This window comes from Macaca nemestrina, chromosome 6, assembly GCF_043159975.1.
Source record: "Macaca nemestrina isolate mMacNem1 chromosome 6, mMacNem.hap1, whole genome shotgun sequence".
NCBI classification, from domain to species: domain Eukaryota; kingdom Metazoa; phylum Chordata; class Mammalia; order Primates; family Cercopithecidae; genus Macaca; species Macaca nemestrina.
This window is the reverse complement of record NC_092130.1, coordinates 140,261,868-140,281,282: the sequence shown is the minus strand read 5'-3', so window position 1 is coordinate 140,281,282 and position 19,415 is coordinate 140,261,868. Positions and strand designations below refer to the sequence as shown.

The following is a 19,415-nucleotide window of genomic DNA, read 5'->3' as shown; positions in this document are numbered from 1 at the left end:
ACTCATTATCCTTGGTTCCTAATAGCATTGGTTCATGCATGTTCTGCTTTTATTTACATATTAGCTATTTACCTTTAACAATATAGTAGCCCTGATAAGCCCAACTCCTACATTGTAGGATATCCATGATCTCCTTCTCAATCCCATCCCATCCCCAAGCTTCCCTTATGTGAGATAACCATCATTCTGAATTTCATATTCATCATTCTTTGATTTTTGTGTTGTAAAATTTTAATGACTTGATGTGTACCCTTAAATGTAAGTGTGTGTTTATTTTGAACTTTTAAAAAAGGTGTCATATTATATATAATCCTTTGGGATTTACAGTTTTTCCTTACTATTATTATGATTTCTCTATATTGTGGGTCACTGAAGTTCATTCTTTTTGGATGCCATGTAATATTATGTTATAAGAAATATCACAGTTTATTCATCCAGTATCCTGTTGCTAGTTATGCAGAGCAGATCGCTTTCAGGTTCTTGTGAACTATGAAGGAGTAAATAAAGACCAACCAGGTAATTTTCTTAAAATAAATATAATAAAAAATCAAAAATATAAAATATTAAATACTAATGTTTAAGGTGGAAGTATAAATTTCCCTGTAATCATATTCTCAGAGATAACCAGTGTTAAAGTTTGGGATATCTCTTGAGTGTCTTCTTTAAAATATAATGTATACCTGTATACACATACTGTATACATATACTATATACACATTAACTTTTTTAAAACACAAATGAGATCTATAACTTGCTGTTTCCATAGCAATATATCATGGATATCATTACTTGTCAATAGGTAGAGATGTACTTTATCCTTTTTAACAATTCTTTAGTGTTTCACTGTCGACATGTCAATATTTATTCCCTAAACCTCAATTTTGGTTATTTTCGATTATCTACTATTGTAAACAATGTTATAATGCAGATTCTTGTACATACATCTTTGAGTATTTGCTTCATTATTTCCTTAAGATAATTTCCTAGAACTGGAATTGCTGTGTTGAAGGATATGAAGTTTTATTTTTATCTGTCTTCAACTTTATTTATTTATTGCTGTATATTGCCAGATTGCCCACCAAATATTAATTAATAATTTACAATCTTGGCATCATAGTATAGTTCTATGAACAGGGAATACCTAGTCCAACCTGAAGTTCAAGAGCGACTTCTTGGAGGAGGTGACCCTGGGTCTGAGTCATGGTGAGAATTTATCAAGCCTTCAAAAGAGCAGATAAATAATCCACAAGGACCCCGGATCAGAGAGTGCTCTGAGCTGAGTTGCCCCACTGTGCTTGTATCTGCACTCTCCAACACTAGGCATCATTGACATATTAAAGCTTAGCCAAATAAAATTGTTCTTTGTCATTCTGTTTTCAACTTTTACTTATTCATTAGGATGATTTCATAATCCATTTCCTGGTTTAGAGGAAACAGGAACAATGGCTACTGAGAGTACTCCCTCAGAGATCATAGAAAGAGAACGAAAAAAGTTGCTTGAAATCCTCCAACATGATCCTGATTCTATCTTAGACACGTTAACTTCTCGGAGGCTGATTTCCGAGGAAGAGTATGAGACTCTGGAGAATGTTACAGATCTCCTGAAGAAGAGTCGGAAGCTGTTAATTTTGGTACAGAAAAAGGGAGAGGCTACCTGTCAGCATTTTCTCAAGTGTTTATTTAGTACTTTTCCACAGTCCGCTGCCATTTGCGGCTTAAGGCACGGTAAGTTGAATTTGTATACTTTCCGGGGTGAGAGGGAGGGGGCAGACTTTCTGAAAAAGAAAGAAAAAAAAGAAAATTGTTGCCTTTTATTTTTGTTAGTCTTTTTCCAGAGATAATTTTTACTGAAATATGAAACAGGGAAAAACTGGAATTTAAAAAGTTTCTGAAATTTAACATCTTATTGGTTTACGGAATCGATAATTTGTTTTTCAGACTGTACTCAAAACTTGCAGTTGTTTGAATGCTAACGTAAACTGCTCATTATACTGACCGTAACATGCTGAACTCTCACAGTTGGAAGGAAAATACTGTTAATAATAACACAATCCAGGGTTTGTTTTTCAAGTAGGTGAATTTGTGGATATTTACAGTGCCAAGACCACAAGCTGTATCTTTCACTTAGTATAGCCATTTTGAAAATACAAGGAAAATAATTTTTAACACATAGATGGCAGATCAGTAGTTTCATTTTTTTGGTGGTAAGAATGCCAGCAGCAGCTGTTTTCCAGAGCAGTTCCAGTGCTAATTCTTAAATGGTTCAAAGATAACTAGTAGTCCACGAAAAAGCAATTCTTCCAGTTGCTTAGCAATTCTGTAAATTACTACTAGGACTAGGTGTAGCTCCTTTGCTAGGAATCTAAAAAAAATTCAAAATTATTTTAAGGGATGTTAGAGGTAGAGGCTCAGTTAAAAAGGTGAATGTTAATGCTACCTAATTTAGGACAAGATTTATATGCTTAGAAAATTTTTTTTATTATTTCTAAAGCACACTATTCCAAATTAGAGCCATTTGTTTACTGATTAGAAAGTATTTGTGATCAGATTTCATTAGCAGTGGCCCCAGGAGACGTGAGTCTGTTGTGAGTCACAGTAAGTCCACAAGTAAACACTGTTCATATGATTCAAATTTTTTGTTTTACTCACTTACCCTGGAAGGTTGCTGGGAAGGACTCAAACTTTAAGCAAGACAGTGGTGTGATCTGATTTTTTATTTTTTAGTGGAAAAAAGAAAGTTCTGAAAGTTGATATGTTGACATGCAAGTTATATAAGAGGTGTTAGGTATTTCTGTCCTCCAGTGAAATAAGAGGCGGCTGGGCAATCCCAGCACTTTGGGAGGCCGGGACAGGTGGATCACCTGAGGTCAGGAGTTTGAGACCAGCCTGATCAACAAAGTGAAACCCCGTCTCTACTAAAAAAAAAAATTAGCTGGGCACGATGGTGCATGCCTGTAATCCCAGCTACTTGGGAGACTGAGGCAGGAGAATCACCTAAACCCAGGAGGTGGACGTTGCAGTGAGCCGAGATCGTGCCATTGCAGTCCAGCCTGGGCAACAAGAGCGAAACTCTGTCTCAAAAAAAAAAAAAAAAAAAAAAAAGAAAAAGAAAAAGAAGAGGGATGATGCTTTGAGGCCTCAGGAACTCCAGCTATTATACAGTTTCTTTTTCTTAATTGGGAAAAACAATTCTTTTTCTTTTCTTTGCAGAAGTTTTAAAATATGAGAATATAGTACCTCCTCAATCTATGGAGGCAAGCAAGAATTCAGAAGATGCTTTTTCTCCTGGAATAAAAGAGCCTGAGACCCCTGAGATCACAGTGTTCTTCAGTGAGAAGGAACACTTGGATTTGGAAACCTCTGAGTTTTTCAGGGACAAGAAAACTAGTCATAGGGAAACAGCTTTGTCTGCCAGGAAGAATGAGAAGGAATATGACACGCCGGAAGTCACATTATCATATTCAGTTGAGAAAGTTGGATATGAAGTTCCAGCAACTATTACATATATAAAGGATGGACAGAGATATGAGGAACTAGATGATTCTTTATACTTAGGAAAAGAGGAATATCTAGGATCTGTTGACTTCCCTGAAGATGGAGAAGCCACTGTGGAAGAGGAGGTTTACGATGACCCAGAGCACGTTGGATATGATGAAGAGGACTTTGAGAATTCAGAAACCACAGAGTTCTCCGGTGAAGAACCAAGTTATGAGGAATCAGAAACCAACCTTTCATTGGAGGAGGAACAGGAGAAAAGTATAGAAGGTATGGAAATACCTTGCATAGTTAGTTAGGCAACAACTTAATAAGTTAATAAGCTTACCATGACATAATGGGGATAGGAGGATGACAAAGGCACAGATGTCAGCAGAAAATCAACTACCAAGAAATTCCTTGTGCCTCTCTGATCTGGAATCTCCTTGAGGTAGGTGTTGACTTAAAGGAGCTCCCAGGACCTACGAAATGATGGACAGCATACACAAAAGTAAATATTGATTGTCAGTTTGTAAATTTCTGAGGTTCGTATAAGGAGCTGCCAATCATTAATTTCCCATAATACGTACAAGGAGTTACTAATCATTAATTTCAGGCTAACCTATTCCTCAGGTTAAATCACTTTGTTTATTTTAATGCCTTTGTGACCAGAGAGATGTGGGAATTATGGGTTTGACTATTTAAGTGAAAACAGTCAGTAAATGGCTAAGATCCCAAAATATTGTTACTTGGCTTGATCCAGTCCACATAATGCCATCTTGATGAGAATTATATTTGTGTCTTGAATCTGAATATTTCCTTATTTAAAAAAGAATGTCTTTGAGACACAGTCTCACTCAGGCTGGAGTGCAGTGGCACGATCATGACTCACCACCGCCTCTAACTCCCAGGCTCAGGTGATCCTCCCACCTCAGCCTCCTGAGTAGCTAGCATTACCGGTACCCACCACAATGCCTGGCTAATTTTGTATTTTGTAAAGATGAAATTTTGCCATGTTGCTCAAGCTGGTCTCGATCTCCTGGACTCAAGTGATCGGCCCAGCTTGGCCACCCAAAATGCCGGGATTACAGGTGTGAGGCACTGCACCTGGCCAAATCTGAATATTTCTTAATGAAAATTCAAAATGAGAAGTGTTTCATTGGAGTGATATTGCCTGGGAAAATAAACATCACTAAGTTCTGAGTAGAGGATGAAAATGTAACTACCATCTCACATTCATTTCAAATCTTGGGGACTCGTCATCCACTTACGGGTAGGAAGAGAGTCATTTCTTCCTCATCACACCTTATATTAGTTTGTGAGGGATGCTGTAACAAAATACCACAAAATTGGTGCTTAAACAATAAACACAAATTTCTTGTGGAGGCTAGAAATCTGAAATCAAAGTACTGACAGGGTTGGTTCCTTCTTTTTTTTTTTTTGAGACAGAGCGAGACTCTGTCACCCAGGCTGGAGTGCAATGGTGCGACCTTGCTCACTGTACCCTCTGCCTCCCGGGTTCAAGCGATTCACCTGCCTCAGCTCCCCAAGTAGCTGGGATTACAGGTGCGTGCCACCACACCTGGCTAATATTTGTAGTTTTAGTAGAGACGGGGTTTCACCATGTTGGCCAGGCTGGTCTCAAACTCCTAACCTCAAGTAATCCACCCACCTCGGCCTCCCAAAATGCTGGGATTACAGGCATGAGCTGCCGCGCCTGGACAAGGGTTGGTTCCTTCTGAAGGATGTGATCTGAAGGATCCTAGCTTTCCTGGTGGTTTGCTGGAAATCGTTGACACTCTTTGGCTTGTGCAAGCATCCCTCTGATATGTCTTTACCTTCAAATAGCCTTGTCCCTGAGCGTGCATCCCTTTGGCCAAAATAAAAGACACGAGTCATACTGGATTAGGGCCCACCCTAATAACATTATTAAAACTAATTACATCTGCAGTGGCCCTATTTCCAAATAACATCACATTCTGAAGTACTAGGGGTTAGGATTTCAACATACGAATTTTGTGAGGGACATAATTCAACCCATGCCTCTTACCCCACCCCCAAATAACTTCTTAATACATGATTATTTTGGGGCCCCATTCTTAATTTTTATTTATTTATTTATTTTAGTTGGCGCATAGGGTTGAATTAATTAATTAATTCATTGCATAGTGTCATCATTATTCTGCAAAAATCCCGTTTATCTATTCTGTTTTTTTCTCCATTTCCCATTTACTTTCTTCCATAGGTAACATTCTAATATTGCAGTGTGTCTCTTACATATTGTTTTATTTTCATGAAAATTTTTTTTCTGTATCAGGTACTGACTGGATTTCACCAGGCTGTCCAGGCTGGTCTTGAACTCTTGGCCTCAATAATGCTACATAACAAATCATCTCAAAATTCAGTCACTTCAAACACTAGAGAGTTTATTATTGTTCACATGTCTGTGGTTGGCTAGGCAGTTCTCTGGTCTTCCCTGGGTTCACTCATGCATGTGTGATGAGGTAGTTGAAGGCTGGTCTCTCATCTTCTAGCAGGCTGCTCTGGGCTTGTTCTCAGAATAGATGCAGTGTATATATATATATATATATATATATTTTTTTTTTTTTTTTTTTTTTTGAGATGGAGGCTCATTCTGTTGCCCAGGCTGGAGTGCAGTGGCATGATCTTGGCTCACTGCAACCTCTGCCTACCAGGTTCAAGCGATTCTCCTGCCTCAGCCTCCTGAGTAGCAGGGATTACAGGTTGCCCACTACCATGCCTGGCTAATTTTTGTACTTTTAGTAGAGACGGGGTTTCACCATGTTGACCAGGCTGGTCTTGAACTCTTGACCTCAGGTGATCCGCCCATCTCGGTCTCCCAAAGTGCTGGAATGATGGGCATGAGCCACTGTGCATGGCCAAATATATTCTTATGACGAGGGTAAAGGAGAGAGAAGGGGAGAGAGAGCAAGGTGGAGGGAGGGAGACAGAGAAGTAGTGAAGGCTTTTTGAGTCTTAGCTTGAGAACGATCATCATGCCATCTGTATTAGTTTCCTAGGGCTGCTGTAACAAAGTACCACAAATGATTGGCTTTAGAACAACAAAAGTTTATTGTCTCACAGTTCAGAAGGCCAGAAGCCTAATGTCAAGGTATCAGCAGGGACATGCTCCCTCCGGAGGTGCTAGGAAAGGATTTGTCTCAGGCTTCTTGCCTAGCTCCTGGTAGCTTCGTGCATTCCTTGACTTATAGATGACCATTTTCTCCCTGTGTCTCTTCACATCATCTATCCTCTGTGCATGTCTCTGTGTCTAAATTTTTCTTTTTTATTAAGACACCAATTATATTGATTTAGGCCCCCCCACCCCCAAGACCTTATTTTAACTTAATTACCTCTGTAAAGATATAGATGCTGTTTATAAAATTACGCCACATTCTGCAGTACTGGGGGACTTCATATCTTTTTGAGGGGGACAAAATTCAACCCATAACACCATTACTTCTGCCACATTCTGTTGACCAAAGCAAGTCTAAAAGCCAACCCAGGTTTAGGGTTGGGGGAAAACAAGTTCTACTTCTTGCAAAGTAAGAGAGCAAAGAACCCATAACACCATTACTTCTGCCACATTCTGTTGACCAAAGCAAGTCTCAAAGCCAAATCAGGTTTAGGGTTGGGGGAAAACAAATTCTACTTCCTGCAAAGTAAGATAGCAAAGACTATGGATACCAGAAATCCATTAATTGGGGACATTATTACAATCAATCAAACATCTTTAGCAAAACAGATCAAGAGAAGTCTTAATAATAATGTAGTTATGATCTGTAATGTAAGTCTAATGGCCACCCATCCACTCTAGTTGACTGGAGGCATGTGGCTATTCTTTGTTTCTTTCTCAAGTAATATTTGTCTGTGCAGCTGAGAACTGAAAAAAAAAGTTCTAACTCAAAGGGAGGTCTTCATGCTTTTTGTCATGCAAAATTTTATGTAAAAAATATCACAGTGTCAAAGTCTCAGAAAGGCTTAAACTATTGCCTTGTGTGCTCTGCACTATAGAAGGTCAACTTGTGTAGACAGTATCAATTGACTCTCTTCCCCCTCCAGCTTGTAGTTGGGTTCAACCATTGGGTGGAACTAATATGTCTCCCTTTCCCTGTGGCCTTTCTTTTTTCCTGAAGATCTAGGTTTTCATTTTATATTATTTTCCTTTAGCCTGAAAAATTTATTTATTATTTCTCTTAGTACAAGTCTGCTGGTGGTAGATTCTCTTAGTTTTTGTTTATTGAAAGATGTTTTTGTTTTGCCTTCATTCCAGAAGGTTGCTTTTGCTGGATATAGGATTCTACAACGTTTGCCTTTAACGTGTTATGGATGCCATTTCTCTGTCTTTTTTTTTTTTGTTTTTGAAACGGAGTATCATTCTGTCACCCAGGCTGGAATGCGGTGGCACGATCTTGGCTCACTGCAAGCTCCGCCTCCCGGGTTCATGCCATTCTCCTGCCTCAGCCTCCCAAGTAGCTGGGAGTACAGGCGCCTGCCACCATGCCCAGCTGCTTCTTTGTACTTTTTAGTAGAGACAGGGTTTCACCGTGTTAGCCAGGATGGTCTCGATCTCCTGACTTTGTGATCCACCCGCCTCGGCCTCCCAAAGTGCTGGGATTACAGGCGTGAGCCACCGCGCCCAGCCTTCTCTGTCTTGTAGCTTCCATTGTTTCTGATGCCAAATCTTCAGTCATTTGATAAGTGCTATGTCATTTATCTCTGGTTGTTTTCAAGATTTTTTTCTTAATTTTTTTTTGAGCAGTTGACTCTGATGTATCTAGGTGTGATTTTTTTTTTCTCTTAGTGTTTGCAGAGTTTCCTGAATCTATAAAAAAAACTTTTAATCAAATTTGGAAACTTTTCAGCTGTTATTTACCAAGATTTTTTTCTTTCTCACTTTTTCTCTTCTCTCTTTCTGAGACTTCAAGTACCTGAATTTTAGAGTTTTAAAAGTATTGTTCTACAGGTTCCAGAGACTCTGCTCATTTTTCTTTAATATTTTTTCTCTCTGTTCTTCAGGTTGGATATTTACTTTCTTCTGTCATCTCCAGTTTGTTGTTAGCCCAAGTAGTGATTTTAAACAAATTCATATATTGTGATTTTTAATTCCAGAATTTCCTGTTTAAAAGTAGTTTCTATTTTTTTCCGGAGAAATCCTATTTAATCATTCATTGTGGATTTAATTTTAATTTTTTTTTTTTGCAGGGGGGACAGAATCTTGCTCTGTTGCTCAGGCTACAGTGCAGTGGTGCAATCTTGGCTCACTGCAGCCTCAACCTCCCAGGCTGAGGATCAAGCCATCCTCCCATCTCAGCCTCTCAGGTAGCTAGGGCTACAGGCACAGAAAATCATGGCTGGTTAATTTTGTATTTTTTGTAGAGAGAGGGTTTTCACAATGTTGCCCAGGCTGGTTTTGAATTTCTGGGCTGAAATGATCCTCCTGCCTCAGCCTCCCATGGTTTTGGAATTACAGGCATGAGCCACAGTGCCTGACTGTAAAATTCTTATATGCTAAATCTAACATCTGGGTCATTTTGGAGTCAGTGTCCATTGAGTATGAGTTACATTTCCTACTTCTTCCTATGTCTGTTAGCTTTGGATTGTGTTCTATCCATTGTATATAATAGGTCATACTCTAGATTGTTATATTTCTTCCAAGAGTCTGAATATTATTTTGGTCTGTTTTTGTCTCCAATTAACCTGACTGCGCTTAAATTAAAAATTTAGACTCCTTTTCCATGGGTGGCAGCTGAAATCTCTGTTTATTTCTTTTTGCCTTAGTTGAGTTATTTTTATGAATTTTTAATTTATAAAACAGATTAGTTTCTTGATACTTTTTTCACCTAGCTCTGTGCTTAATTAGATACATCTCTGTTTTGTGTGTACATCTACTCTGTTGCTTTGATCTGCTCCATAGTGACACTGTTATTACCTTGTGGACATACCTGGCTTGGATACTGTGGGTACTGATGTCTTTCTTTTTTTTGAGATGACAGGCTGGAGTGTAGGGGCATAATCTCGGCTCACTGCAACCCTGCAACCTCCATCTCCTGGGTTCAAGTGATTCTCCTGCCTCAGCCTCCCGAGTAGCTGGGACTACAGGCACCTGCCACCACACCTGGCTAATTTTGATATTTTTAATAGACGGGTTGTCACTATGTTGGCCAGGCTGGTCTCAAACTCCTGACCTCAAGTGTTCTGTCCACCTCAGCCTCCCAAAGTGCTGGGATTATAGGTGTGAGCCACTGCACCCAGCCATGAGTACCAATTTCTGCCTGAAGAAGTAGAGAATTGCTTTCCTAAGGGAAAGTATGAGACAGGAAAAAGCAGAACTTAAAAGCTGTCCTGCAACCTACTCTCTCACTGCTTCCTCTGTGAACTCTTCATGATAGATTCAACTTCCCCCTCACCGTTTTGCCCCAACACATATACCAGTTCAAGCAACTTTGAGACTACTCAAAGGCTTCTTATAGTTACTTTTATTAATTCCTAAAATCCATGCTTTTCTCTTCTGTTGTTTCTTCAAGGCTATTTTTAAGGGTAATTTTACATTTTTACACTAGCTGGCCATCTGTCAGGAGTAGGAAATCCAATCTGATCTTCTCTCTCTGTTATGCACTATCTCTGTATTTATAAGAAGTAGGTAGGCCAGCCAGAGTGGCTCGTGCCTACAGTCCCAACATTTTGGGAGGCTGAGGCGGGCAGATTAGTTGAGCCCAGGAGTTGAGACCAGCCTGGGCAAAATGGTGAAACCCTGTCTCTACAAAATGAAGAAATGAAAAGTTAGGTGGGGTTGATGGTGTGCACTTGTGGTCCCAGCTACTCTGAAGGCTGAGGCAGGAGGATCACCTGAGCCCAGGAAGTTGAGACTGCAGTGAGGTGAGGTTGCACCACTGCACTCCAGCCTAGGTAACAGTACAAGACCCTGTCTCCAAAAAAAAAAAAAAAAAAAAAAAAGTAGAAGATAGTTTGGAAAATGGGAGATCAGGAAAAATTAGGTATAGCCTGTAAACTCTGAGAAAAACTTTGAAGGAAATAAAATCTTCAGTTCCTGTAAACTTCAGCAAGAGATAAATTTAAGAAAGAACCAGTATCGGCCAGGTGCGGTGGCTCACATCCGTAATCCCAGGACATTGGGAGGCCGAGGCAGGCGAATCAAGAGGTCAGGAGATCGAGACCATCCTAACTAACATAGTGAAACCTCATCTCTATTAAAAATACAAAAAATTAGCCAGGTGTTGTGGCACCCGTATATATGGTCCCAGCTACTCGGGAGGCTGAGGCAGGAGAATCGCTTGAACCCAGGTTGTTCAGGGTTTCACCATTTTGCCCAGGCTGGTCTTAACTCCTGGGCTCAACTAATCTGCCCACCTCAGCCTCCCAAAATGTTGGGATTGTAGGCATGAGCCACTCTGGCTGAGGTGGAGGTTTCAGTGAGCTGAGATCATGCCACTGCACTCCAGCCTGGGTGACAGAGCAAGACTCCGTCTCAAAAAAAAAAAAAAGAAAAAGCCAGGCACAGTGGCTCCCGCTTGTAATCCTAGCACTTGGGGAGGCTGAGGCGGGTGGATTGCCTGAGCTTAGGAGTTAGAGACCAGCCTGGGCAACATGGTGAACTGTCTCTACTAAAATACAAAAAAAAAAAAAAAAAAATTAGCTGGGCGTGACAGCGGACGCCTATAGTCCCAGCTACTTGGGAGGGTGAAACAGGAGAATCACTTGAACTTGAGAGGCGGAAGTTGTAGTGAGCCAAGATTGAGCCACTGCACTCCAGCCTGGTGATAGAGCGAAACTCCGTCTCAAAAGACAACAACAACAACAACAACAACAAAAAACCAGTATCAACCTAGAGTATTTCTCATAGATGTATATAATTTAACCTTAACAAGATGTTTTGCATTGCTGCATGTAAATGTTAGCACATTTTTTAAAAATAAAAAACCTAAATGATCATCCATAGGCAATTGTTTAAAATAGTTACATCCATCCAAACCATGGAGTACCATGAAATAGCTAAAGTGAGTTAGGTAGATCAGTATGTATGCTGACTTGAAATAATTTGCAAGTAATACCACTAAGTGAAAAGAAGTTGAAGAATTATTTGTTTCGTATAATATCATTTATGCAAAAAAAAAAAAAAAAATAGCATGGGCTGGGTACGGTGGCTCACGCCTGTAGTCCCAGCATTTTGGGAGGCTGAGGCAGGTGGATTACTTGAGGTTAGGAGTTGGAGATCAGCCTGGCCAACATGTTGGAACTCCCTCTCTACAAAAATACAAAAATTAGCTGGGTGTGGTGGCGCACGTCTGTAATCCCAGCTACTCGGGAGGCTGAGGCTGGGAGAATTACTTTAACCTGGGAGGTGGATGTTGCAGTGAGCTGAGATCTTGCTACTGCACTCTAGCCTGGGTGACAGAGCCAGACTCCATCTAAAAAAAAAAAAAAAAAAAAAAAAAAAAAAAAAATAGCATCTACTAAGTAAAACTATTTATTTCTATATATGCATGCATACTTAAGTACTTGCATAGAAAAAGGATGGGAAGCAAATATACTGTACCATATTGATATCTCCCCTAAAAACAAAGATGACTTGCCAGAATGGTGAAAGGAGACTTCTACTTTATTTATATTGTTTCGGTTTTTTTGCAATGAAAGTGTAGATTAGACCAGGTGTAGGGGCTTATGTCTATAATCCCAGCACTTTGGGAGGCTGAGGCAGGCTAATCACTTGAGGCTAGGAGTTCAAGACCAGCCTAGCCAACATGGTGAAATCCCATCTCTACTAAAAATACAAAAATTAGCTGGGCATGGTGGCACACACCTGTAGTCCCAGCTACTCGGGAGGCTGAGACACAAGAATAGCTTGAACCCAGGAGGTGGAGGTTGCAGTGAGCTGAGATGGCTCCATTGCACTCCAGCCTGGGTGACAGTTTTCTTTCAAACTCTGTCTCAAAGCAAAAAATGATGCAGATTATTTATTTAATTTTAAAAGTCACGCTGAGCACAGTGACTCATGCCTGTAATCCCAGCACTTTGGGAGGTTCATTTGAGACCAGGAGTTCAAGATCAGCATGGGCGATATAGCAAGGTCCCATCTCTATTAAAAAAATAAAAAGTAGCCAGGCATTGTGGTAGGTGACTGCAGTCTCAGTTACTTGGGAAGCTGAGATGGTAGGATCCCTTGAGCCCAGGATGATGATCACGCCCCTGGATTCCAGCATAGATGACAGAGTGAGACTGTCTCAAAAAAAGAAGTCGATGGGGGAAATTGAGATTCTGAACATGGCATTCACTATTATCTTCTCTCCTACAGAAAGAAAAAAGGCGTTTAAAGACATCCTGTTATGTTTGAACATGGATAGAAGCAGAAAGGTTCTGCCAGATTTTGTTACACAATTCTCCTTAGATCGAGGATGTAAGTGGACCCCGGAGAGTGCAGCAGACTTAGCCTGGAATTTCCTGATGAAAGTTCAGGCACTAGATGTGACGGCTAGGGATTCAATCCTCAGGCACAAGGTTCTGGATGAAGATAGCAAGGAGGATTTGCTGCCTGGAGTGGAGAATTTGGAAATTCGAGACATACAAACCATTAATCCCCTTGATGTCCTTTGTGCCGCCATGCTGTGTTCAGATAGCTCTTTGCAACGCCAAGTCATGTCAAACATGTATCAGTGCCAGTTTGCTCTTCCCCTGCTACTGCCAGATGCAGAAAACAACAAAAGTATCTTAATGCTGGGGGCCATGAAGGACATTGTGAAGAAGCAGTCCACACAGTTTTCAGGAGGGCCTACAGGGGAGACAGAAAAGTTTCTGACTCTCATGAAGATGCCTGTCATCTCTTTTGTGCGTCTAAGATACTGTAGCTTCTCTAAGTCCAGAATCCTCAACACACTTCTCAGCCCTGCCCAGTTGAAATCACACAAAATCTTTCTTCATCAAGATTTGCCTCTTTTGGTGCTTCCCCGGCAAATCTCTGATGGCCTGGTTGAGATAACGTGGTGTTTTCCTGATAACGATGATAGAAAGGAAAACCCCTGTTTTTTCCAAAAGCCTGTTGCTCTGGCTAATCTCCGTGGAAATCTAGAAAGCTTTTGGACTCAGTTTGGTTTTTTGATGGAAGTTTCTTCAGCTGTGTTTTTTTTCACTGACTGTCTAGGTGAGAAGGAATGGGACTTGCTAATGTTTTTAGGAGAAGCTGCCATTGAAAGATGCTACTTTGTTCTCAGTCCCCAAGCCAGGGAGAGTGAAGAGGCTCAAATTTTTCAGAGGATGCTGAACTTGAAGCCAGCACAGCTACTGTTTTGGGAAGGGGGAGATGCTGGGGACAGAAGGAAGAACATGGAGGGCCTTCAAGCTGCCCTCCAGGAAGTGATGTTCTCTTCTTCCCTCAGATGTGTGTCTGTGGAGGATATGGCCGCACTGGCCAGGGAGCTGGGGATTCAGGTAGATGAAGACTTTGAAAACACTCAGAGAATTCAAGTTCCCTCAGGAGAAGACATTGCTGGAACAGCTGAAGATGAGGGTCAGCAAAGACGCAGTCAGCTAAAAAGCTCATCTAAAAGCCAAGCTCTAATGCCAATACAAGAGCCTGGAACTCAATGTGAGCTCAGCCAGAATCTTCAGAATCTCTATGGTACCCCAATATTCGGGCCTCTTCTAGAGAACTCCTGGCCCTTTCCAACCAGAATTGGAGGTAACTTTAACCATGTTTCCTTGAAAGCCCCCTGGGTTATGGGCCACCCCTTTGGGTCAGAGCAGAGACCTAAGTGGTTCTGTCCTTTGCCCTTTCAGAATGCAAGGGCCCGGGGCCGAGGTAAAAGTTTTGGTATTCAATCCTTCCATCCCCAGGTATTTTATTCAGGTGAAAGATTCTTGAAATTTTCCAGAGTTGCTCGGGGAGGTCACTTGAATGGAACATTTGGGAGACCGCCAAGACCCATTTGTCAGCATGTACAGGCCTGCCCTGAGAGACCACAAACGATAGGAACTCTTGAAAGGTCTGGGACACTAGTCTCCCAGGTAGGTCACTCCTATTCCCTGGGTTCACAGCCAGCAAGAGCAGTAAGGAAGCCATGGCCTCAGCAAACTTGTACTAGGGGAACAGAATTAACTGAAGCAACTGGAAAACTGATAAGAACATCCCATATTGGAAAGCCTCATCCTCAGTCCTTTCAACCAGCAGGAGCCACACAAAAACTAAGACCTGCTTCTCAGCAAGGAGCCCAGATGAAGATGCAGGTTAGGGCTTCAAATCCAGCTCTCCAAATAGGGTCCTATCCCATATCCAAGAGCTCTCAGTTCAAATCCGATCAGTCCAACGCATCCACAGTCAAACACTCCCAGCCTAAACCCTTCCATTCTGTGCCCTCTCAACCTACACTTTCTCAGAAAAAATCCTGTCAGTCCCAGCCCTCCCAAACTAAACCTTCTCCATGCAAGCCCACTCAACCTAAGCCAAGCCAGCTCCAGCCTCCCAAGTCTAAGCCTTCTCAGCCCAGACCCACTCAACCTAAGTCATCTTCAACCAATCCTTCACAAGCTAAGGCACACCACTCAAAAGCAGGGCCAAAGAGGGGAGGGAAGCATTAAAGAACTAAGTCCATCTTCATTACAGCTGAGTCAAGGAAAAATAGGATTGGACTATTTCTTGAGTAAGTCATCCTGTTTGACCAAATATTGTATAATAAACTTGAAATTATTAAAAAAAAAAAAAAAAAAGAACTAAGTCCAGAGATCTATAAAGCATATCCTTTACCCAGGCCATCCCAATCATATAGTAAGCAGAAGAGTTGCCATGAAGGTGAAAGACTACTGTCACTAGCATGTAAAACAAAGAAAGGTATACATGACCGAATTGGATATCTTTTTGTTTGTTTGTTTGTTTGAGACAGAGTTTTGCTCTTGTTGCCCAGGCTGGAGTGTAATGGCACGATCTCGGCTCACTGCAACCTCCGCCTCCCAGGTTAAAGAGATTCTCCTGCCTCAGCCTCTCGAGTAGCTGGGATTACAGGCATGAACCACCACACCCAGCTAATTTTGTATTTTTGGTAGAGGCAAGGTTTCTCCATGTTGGTCAGGCTGGTCTTGAACTCCCGACCTCAGGTGATCCACCCACCTAGGCCTCTCAAAGTGTTGGGATTACAGGTGTGAGTCACCGCTCCCAGCCTGAATTGGGTATCTTTAAGATATCTGTGAGAGTTGTATTCATAACCAAGAAGAAAAATATGAAAATAAGACTGGAATCAAGCAGTAGATAATTGAATCCAATCTTGAGTATTATTAGATAATGTATAGCTTGCACCCAGGGAATGGGGGTCTATGAGACAGCCCCACTTGGAGAAGAATGGGGTTAGGGTCTCTAATTGCAAAGTAACTGTAAAATAGGACGAAAGTTGCCTCTGTGTCTGAAAAAGTGTCTTAGTTGTTGGCTGCTCCAGAAATGTCTTTGTCAAAAGTTTCTGGTTCAATATCAGCCAGTGAGCAGATAACCCTGCTTATTTGGTGTGGTTAAATCAACTAGCTTCTGCTAATAGCCCCAATTTGCTTGAATGGTAAAACTCTCTCATTTAACCCTTATAGGTAGAAATAATGAATTAACAGCCAATAAAATTAATTATTTGGCATTAACTTTGGAAAAGATCTATGTTTGTTTCATATTTGATACCATTTGGCTCTGTCTTCACCCAAGTCTTATCTCGAATTGTAATCCCCATGTGTTGAGGGAGGGACAAGGGACCAGGTGGGAGGTGATTGGATTATGGGGCAAGTTTCCTCCATGCTGTTCTTGTGATAGTGAGTGAGTTCTCATGAGATCTGATGGTTTATTTTTATTTTTTTGAGATGGAATCTCACTCTGTCACTGAGGCTGGAGTGCAGTGACGTGAACTTGGCTCATTGCAACCTCTGCCTCCCAAGTTCAAGCAATTTTCCTGCGTCATCCTCCCAAGTAGCTGGGATTACAGGTGCCTGCCACCACACTGAGCTAATTTTTGTATTTAGTAGAGATGTGGTTTCACCATGTTGGCCAGGCTGGTCTCAGACTCCTGATCGCAAATGATTCACCTGCCTTGGCCTCCCATACTGCTGGGATCACAGGCGTGAGCCACCACGTCCAGCAGAGATCTGATGGTTTAAAAGCGTGCCACCTACCCCCTTGTTCTCTCTGTCTTCTTTCGCCATATAAGCTACCTTGCTTCCTCTTCACCTTTCATCATGATTGTAAGTTTCCTGAGGCCTCCCCAGCCATGCAGAACTGTGAGTCAATAACCTCTTTCCTTTATAAATCACCCAGTCTCAGGTAGTTCTTTCCTTTTTTTAGACGGAGTCTCGCTCTGTCACCCAGGCTGGAGTGCAGTGGTGTGATTTTGGCTCACTGCAACCTCCGCCTCCTGGGTTCAAGCGATTCTCCTGCCTCAGCCTCCCGAGTAACTGGGACTATAGGTGCCCACCACCACGCCCAGCTAATTTTTGTATTCTTAGTAGAGACAGGGTTTCACCATATTGGCCAGGCTGGTCTCAAACTCCTGACCTTGTGATCTGCTTGCCTCAGTCTCCCAAAGTGTTGGGATTACAGGCATGAGCCAGCACGCATGGCCTCAGGTAGTTCTTTATAGCGGTGCGAAAACAGGCTAATACAATATTTTAAATATTTGTAACAGTTAAGAAAATTGAACTTATTAGAGGGTCTGGTATTAATATACTAATACTTCATGATTAAAATTTAAAATGTTACTGAGTTTTCAATTTTAGAGTTGTAATTTTCTTAAGTTAAAAGATAAGTTTACAAAAGTTTACAAAAACATTGAAATGTTAAAGAGAACTTAAGATTCACAGAATTTATATTTTTATTAGATTCATATTATTCTAAACATTTGGGTAAATTCTGCTTGTTAGAGGCATTAAGGAAAAATAGTGTATTAAATTTAAAATATTTAAGTGACATTTGGTTAACTAGGTTTGTAAATGACATCAAGTATGGATAAAAGGACACTTTAAAAATGGGTGTTAAAATTCACTAGATTAAGAATAAAATAATAACGTTTATAAATTGAACTTAGCCTCAGTTTGTGAATTGGTAACTTTAGTAAAATTTCTTAATTTAAAGCACTACAGTAGCCCCCAAATAGTCTTTTATGTGTAAAAAAAGTACCTTCAAGTACATCAAAAAAGAAAAAGTCATATTGACAAATGAATGAGAGCTGGTCTTTGAAAAGGAATAATTAATCCTTGAGAACATTATCCTATCACAATATATTTCCTTTGTACATGTATTAAACAATCAATATTGAGTGGTTTTTTTTTTTTTTTGATGGAGTCTCACTCTATTGCCAAGGCTTGGAGTGCAATCTCAGCTCACTGCAACCTCCTCCTCCCGGGTTCAAGTGATTCTCCTGCCTCAGCCTCCCGAGTAGCTGGGATTACAGGCATGCACCACCAAGCCCAGCTAATTTTTGTGTTTTTCGGTAGAGACAGGGTTTCACCATGTTGACTGGGCTGGTCTTGAACTCCTGACCTCAAGTGATCTGCCTGCCTTGGCCTCCCAAAGTGCTGGAATTACACGGTGTGAGCCACCGTGCCTGGCCCTAAAGGAAGTATTTCTAAAGGACTGAACAAGATAAAGGAAAAGAAAATGCAAAGGAGAGTGCAGTACCTTGGATCCGGTAAAAGCACTCTATAGAAGAGAAGAAAGTACCTTCCCCAATCAGAAGAGCTGTTTGGAAATGGCCTTGGGTCTAGTTCGTTGAGGGATACAGCAGGCTACAGTGAGTGACCTGAAGGAAATAAGTATCTCCTCCCTACCTCTGGTCTGCTGCTGGTGCATCCCCTTGGCCAAACCCAGTCAGAAGCCAGAGGGTAAGGTAGCCTGTCCAGGCAGCCCATGTAGTCCAGCCTTTTAGGATTTAGAGCAGAATGGACAGTGGATTTGCAGGGGCAAGCAGGAGACATCCAGCAGATTCCTCTCTTTCCATCCCATTCTTCTTTCTTTTTCTTTTTTTTGTTTCTTCCGTCTCTAACATTTATTTATTGAGCATCTATTATGTGCGAGGCTTTGGAATGTTTACAGGTAGCCAATCACATTTTTGAGTTTGTACTAGGGTTGAATGTGTCAAAGTCAAACATAGTGTTAGGAGTAGGCAGTATAGATAGCATGAAATGTTGGTTTTTTCAGATGTATTAAGAAAGTCTGGGCCAGGAGCGGTGGCTCATGCCTGTAATCCCAGCACTTTGGAAGGCCGAGGTAGGCAGATCACAAGGTCAGGAGACCAGCCTGACCAACATAATGAAACCCCGTCTCTACTAAAAATACAAAAATTAGCTGGACATGGTGGCAGGTACCTGTAATCCCAGCTACTCAGAGGCTGAGGCAGGAGAATTGCTTGAACCTGGGGAGGCGGAGGTTGCAGTGAGCCAAGATCACACCATTGCACTCCAGCCTGAGCGATAGGGTGAGACTCCATCTCAAAAAAAAAAAAGCCTGAATTCAGCACGTGAAACAACATTTTAAGAGTACCGCTGCATAAAGCACAAGTCCAACTGTACTCAGTCAAACATGGAAAAACTCAAAACTTGTTTATAAGCCAGGAGCAGTGGCTCACACCTGTAATCCCAGCACTCTGGGAGGCTGAGGCAGGTGGATCACCTGAGGTCAGGAGTTCAAGGCCAGTCTGGCCAACATGGTGAAACCCCGTCTCTACTAAAAATACAAAAATTAGCCAGACATGGTGGTACACGCCTGTAATCCCAGCTACTTGGGAGGCTGAGGCAGGAGAGTTGCTTGAACTCAGGAGGCGGAGGTTGCAGTGAGCCAGGATGGTGCCACTGCACTGCAGCTTGGGGCGATAGAGCAAGACTCCGTCTCAAAACAACAATAATAACAACAACAAAACACAAAAACTTGTTTATATATATACATTATATAT

General features: G+C 41.4%; 1 protein-coding gene across 2 annotated transcripts in view; it reads left to right on the top strand.

The window, feature by feature from the left end:
• Nucleotides 1-349: 349 nt before the first annotated feature.
• LOC105487439 (caspase recruitment domain family member 6) overlaps nucleotides 350-19,415 on the top strand; it is a 47,656-nt gene continuing 28,590 nt past the window's right edge. Inside the window, exons 1-4 of one of the 2 annotated variants that reach the window (XM_071098985.1) lie at nucleotides 350-516; nucleotides 1,399-1,725; nucleotides 3,211-3,765; nucleotides 12,809-14,188. In XM_071098985.1, the coding sequence (XP_070955086.1) occupies nucleotides 1,443-1,725; nucleotides 3,211-3,765; nucleotides 12,809-14,188 (2,218 nt within the window). In that variant the 5' untranslated portion in view covers nucleotides 350-516; nucleotides 1,399-1,442. Of the gene's footprint in view, nucleotides 517-1,398; nucleotides 1,726-3,210; nucleotides 3,766-12,808; nucleotides 15,217-19,415 lie in introns of those variants that run through there. The other variant, XM_071098984.1, reaches the window with a different exon arrangement.